Below are 5,425 nucleotides of genomic sequence, written 5' to 3' on the forward strand. Positions count from 1 at the left end.
CACATGTCGGTGCACTCGGCACGGCTCAGCAGCGGAGGCGACGTTGACGTCGGTGCGATCCCCCAGCTGCAGGGCGACAAGCAGACGCAGGGACGGAAAGAGCGCCTGAGCGTTCCACATGCTTCAATTACAAGAGCGTCAGGTTCCGCGTCTGACAACACATCTCGACTCCTTCCTGCGACGCAGGCGAGCAGCTTTCACTGTATAGCCGCGCGCTTCTCCAAAAGCAGTGGCGTAGGCTTCTATACCGCTTCAGCCCTGACATTCTCTAGCCGGGCTCAGCTACGCTTGGCAGTGCCACTGCAAGTTTGCCAAGAGAAAGTGCCCCTTAGGAAGTGTAGTTTTATGCCGGCAGGAAATAAAATGATGTGACACTAGGCGCACCTGCGCGGAGCTACGACCTCTTTGTATCGTACAACTCTGTGGAGGAACGTGTTTATTGAGATGGACCCGTGCCCGTACGTGAGCTCCGACACTTCAGCAAAGGACAGCGACAGTAGAGCTTCCGTCGGGATAAGCAAAGGAGACGATAGGTGATTCAGACGACCTCGGACATACATCTCAACATGACTCGTCGTGTAGTCCTCGGAACTCTTCCGGTCCCTTAACACGGGCGGACCAAAACTGGTCCGTGTTGCATGCTCCCGCCCAGTTTCCGGGGACGGACGCTCCTCTTGTCTCTTACTGCCGCAGAAGACTGTCGGTATGCTGACAGCCTTTTCATGCGTTGTGCCGCTGAAAGAATTCCCGTTGGGAAGGTTGCTGCGAATGGGTTCTGGCATCTAGACACCTCTTTTACGACATTTGGACATCGTCTGTCTATGCCTAGTTGAAGTATGAACCTGCTAACTTCGCCGGGGGGGGAGGGGAGGGCAGCGGAGGGGGGGTGGAATGTGCAGTTCCAGAGAACAGATACTGAATCAGCGTCCGTGTGCATACTTCGCTAGAGAGCTCCCTGTCTAGCGTCCTCATCTCAAGACTCTTTTCCTCGGGTGTGGCCGCGACCGTCGTCTGGCTATTAAATGCGGCTTCACCGGAACTCACAGTTTCTAACGGTCGAGGCTGTCCTAGCATCGCTGTCACGATGTGGAGAACGCGAGGCGTGCCCAAGGAAAGGATAGTAGCGGCTCGTTTTCCAGAGTGAGCTTCACTCCTTAGACTGCTTACCCCCTTCACTGCCGAGGCTCCTGGTTGTGGCCGAATGTTACCCTTGTGGAGCCAGTGCTGGCCAGACGTTGGCTGATCTGAACGCGTGCTAGCGGTCCAGCATTCTTTTTCAGTCCGTCGGTTTGCCTTAGAGAGGAACCTGTACTTGTCCATTGCGGCTTTTCCCAAGAGCCCTGCATGAGCCACATGGTGCCCAGCTGACAATGCGGCCTTTTTTTGACTTTCGCGCACTCGTTTGATCAAAAGTTTGAATACACTCCGAAGAGAAGACGCCAAGGCACACCGAAGCCTCAATGTTGAGCGGCTCCATTTACACGGTTCTGAGCAAACCTCTGCGAACAGCGGACGACCGGCATTGGAGAATACGCGGTCCCGCTCACTCGGTTCTAATGCCGCCTCAACCAGGGGCAACAGTGACGCCAGGTCGGGTTCGCGCGGCGGCAGTACCTGCGAAGAGGGAATTGTTGCTGGCTTCATCTCCGACGGCAACCGTCCCTGGTCGAGCATAAGGCTTGGCGCTGCTTGTTCAGCAGTCGTGGATCGCCTGCCCGGATCTCCTTCGACTGGTGACGACAGAGAGGCCAAGCAGGAGCGGAAGTGGGAAACAGGACCATGAGGCAAGCACGAGGCAATGCAGAACAGAGGAGGCTTATCTGCCGGTTGTTTCGTAACTTCGGTTGTGAAACGGCCCTGCTGTTCGCTCGCGTGATACGCAACTGACTCTCTGGGAAACCCACAAACTGCGCACTGAGACAGTGGCAGCAAAGGAGAGTGGCAGGCCACGACGGAGGACGAAGACCTGCCACGTGCGAAAGCAGAGGAACCGAAGTTTGGCATCGCTGCAGAAACAGCCTTTGGACCATTATTCTTTCCTGGTTCTCTCTGGGAAGCTTCTCCGTGGTGCGCGCTTCTTTCCAGCCTGTCAGATCGCAGCTCTGACTTGCAGCTAGTGTGGTGGGGCTCCGCGCATGTACGCTGTGTTGGCTCCTCCCCCATACCAGGAATTTCGTCATCAAAGCGGTACGACGACTTCAAGGTTAGCCGACCCTCGCGGCCACGCTGCTGCAACAGTTGCACCACTGACACGTCTTGCCCCATCTGATTTTCCCGGGCCCAGCCCGGATCTCCAAGAGACCCCATTGCCCCTTCCAAGCGCACAGTTGACTGTGGCTGACCGAATGCAAGGCTGCTCGAGAGTGGCTGTCTTTGCTCCAGGCTCTGTGTGGCTCTGGAGGAACTCGAGGAGGGCGAACTGGTATCGAACTCCGGGAGACAGCTGCGTCCATGCCGCGGTGGAGAGGAGGCCCTCGGACGGGCGTCGTACGGCTGGGACGACTGCTGGCCTGTACGGCGAAGGAGGGGAGCCGACAGAGGCTCCTGCTTGTCCGCAAAGCCATCAACTGGCCTGAGTGTTGCAACAGTCTCTTTCGGAGACACCGGCTGTTTGAGGGCAGTTCCGCATCCTCCACCGTTCACTACGCTGCCGCTGCCAAGTGTCTTCCCTGCCGAGCCGGCCTGCCCGCTGTCGTACTGTGTAGGACTGTCAATAAGAGGCACGCAAGGAGTATCAGCGGAGTAACTGGCTGAAGATCCTGCACTCTCAGATACTGCCTGCAAGAGTGCGGCATCCTCGCCTGTCACGGCGGCGACCGCAGGCGACACGGCCTTCGTTGACGGAGAGACCGTCACGGAGAGGTTTAGTTTGCCAGGCCATTCGAATGAGGGACTCTCGAGAACACGTTGTGGTGGCACAACAGCCGAAGGACCTGCAGAAAAAAGGGAGCTTTTCTTGCTTTCAGCCCCAACAGAAGGCGACGGAGCGGCCGGAGATGTTGACAGTGGAGATCCAGCTCTGCTGTGACAGGAGAATGAAGGTACATCAAAGGAAGCTGTCGTAGTTTGGGTTGGAGCACTTGGGTTTGCCGCCGGTAACATAGGGCCTGGCAAAGGTGCATGACCTGCTGCTGACAGAGCCATGCTAGCAGTCACTTTCGGCACCGGGGACGCAGTCCCGGAAGCGGCCCTTCCAGACAAGGCACAGCTAGCGCTTGCTGAAAGCGAACAGCTGTGATCAAGGGTCGATCTCAGGGTTTGGACGTTCATTCCTATTTGACTTGGAGAAGCGGCCTCACTGCCTCGTGGCACAACAGGAGCAGTGCTGTTGTTTGCTGCTCCTGTGAGTGATGCAATCACGAGCGGGGGAGCAGCACTGCCGCGCCCTGGAACTACTGAGGACGGAGCGTCACTGCAGAGAGCTCTTAACGAGCCTGACAAACAAGGGGACGACGTTACCGGTGACAGGGCTGTAGCAGGCATTCGGGGTGAGATCCCCGCCCGCGCAGTGAAGGGGCCAACCGGAGTACTACCTGGTTGCCTGGTGGACTTGCTTGCTGAGATGGCTCTGTTACTTCGAATAGAATAGCAGACGCTGGTTCCACCGAACTCCTGGCTCTGGTGCACCCAGAGCGCGCTCCTGTTCACGGGGACTGGCGAACGGGCAACCGAGATATGCGTAGGGCTTAGATGGCACACGGCTACTGCGGGGTCAGACCCCTCTCCGGGGCCGGAGCAGACCAACGGCTGTGGCGGGAAAGCAGTCGGTGGAAGTGCCGCGTCTGTTGCAACGGGGCGCGGTGAGGCTCCAGCGGGAAAGCCTTCTACAGAGGAGGGGAAGGTAGGTGATACGGCGGCGGATCGAGGTGGAACCGGCATGGTTTCTGAAAAAAACGCCTCCAGGAGAACTGAGTGGCGGGCGCCGTTCGCTTTGCCCGCCAGCCTTAGGCGTTGCGAAAGAAGCTCCGATCGGGAAGTCGGCCACTAACTGATCTGCAAGGGCACGCCCTGAAGTGCCTTGTCCGCAGGATGGCTTCAGCCTTCCCGGGGAACAATGGCTCCTTTCAGTCAGGAAGAAGCTTCTCAAGCTCACGGAAGCAGAATACTTTCCCTTCTTTCCTTCAACGTAAAGAATCATGCGGAATCAGGCTCCGGTCCCATGTAGACTGGTGGACAACCCACGACGCTGTACAGTTGATTCATGAAAAAGAAAATGCCGTCTTAGCGTCTCACCCTGACGTAAACGCCCGATGAGCTGAAGGGGGCCCAACTCCCCCAGGATTGTACAGTGAGCGCGGCACGCGGTCGGATCCGCGCTTGGTCTACGGGCTGGCACGAAGCTGAGAGCTTCTCTCTCTTTCTGAAAGCTATAGCGGTACCAAATATTACGCAGCGAGAAGATTCGGTGCGGACCAACCATCTTTTCCAGTGCAAGAGACACGACATCTTCCCTCTTGTTCTGGGACCGGGAAGCGGAGAACTCTAGTCTTCAACACCCGCGGACACGGTCCTTCTCCTGTTGAAGAGGGGTGCAAACCAACCGGCCTTTCTTCAGCACTGCTGAGTTTCCGCATAGGAGGCCGCATCTGAAGACAGGAAAACGGTAGGATGCTGGAGGGACAAGAGCACTCGCCGGCGGATTGTTTCCTGGTGACAGAAGCGCCGCACCAACGATCTGCTGCCCTGGTGGCCCCCGCCGGACGGGCACCGGGGGCACGGACCCGCGCACCTCACGCTCCAGAGAAGTGATTTCCTGTCCACACTTCGAAATCAGTGTCCCTCCATGCAACTGAGTGAAGAGCCCTAGGGGCAGTCGGAATCTGTCTAGATTTGCTGTGAAGCGTCGCTCGGACCTGAGCATACCGAAGTGACGGGCAACCCCGGGACAGATGGAGAGGCTCGAAATCCAGGGGTACAGTGCAAGGGGACGCCGAGCCCCAAACAAAAAAAGAGGAGACGAGGGGAAAGTGAGAATCTCCTCCGAACTAGTCGGATACGGCACGTCTTCGTCAATCTGCTGGGAGCTGGCATCGGTCCTGCAGCGCTAGAGCAGCTACCACAGGCGGGAGGCGGCTTAACCTTGGTCACCGTAGCTTTGCGGTACCGTTTCCACTCGGGTGTGCAAAGCGGTGGTGCAGCCGGCCCACGGCGGGGTGGCCGGCGAGCGGACTAGTGAGCTCCGCTGCTGTGTGGACTGACAAAACGACGAGGGCTGCGGAAGACAGTGCTATCGAGACGTGGACTGGTACGCAATGCAAGAGAGCACGCGACTCGCCGGGACCTTCCCCCAAGAACCCGAGTCACTACATCGTAGTGACTCGGGTTCTTGAGCTCGCGAATGCTCGCCACAGGGTGTAACGCCCTCGCTACGACTCCGCGCCGCCGCCTGTAGTGCGTGCCCTGCCGCGCGGTGTACGACCGCCGA

General features: G+C 58.1%; 1 protein-coding gene across 1 annotated transcript; it reads right to left on the bottom strand.

Annotated features, from left to right (window-relative positions):
- Positions 1-24: 24 nt before the first annotated feature.
- CSUI_010585 (uncharacterized protein) lies at positions 25-5,019 on the bottom strand (the record flags this gene model as incomplete). Its single annotated transcript, XM_068070688.1, has 2 exons — positions 1,168-5,019; positions 25-66 (listed from the first exon to the last, which is right to left on the bottom strand). Coding segments are annotated over exons 1-2 (2,754 nt in total), but the record flags the coding sequence as incomplete, so codon positions are not given.
- Between the last annotated feature and the right edge of the window lie 406 nt (positions 5,020-5,425).

The sequence above is a fragment of the Cystoisospora suis genome (assembly GCF_002600585.1).
Source record: "Cystoisospora suis strain Wien I chromosome Unknown contig_7818, whole genome shotgun sequence".
NCBI classification, from domain to species: domain Eukaryota; phylum Apicomplexa; class Conoidasida; order Eucoccidiorida; family Sarcocystidae; genus Cystoisospora; species Cystoisospora suis.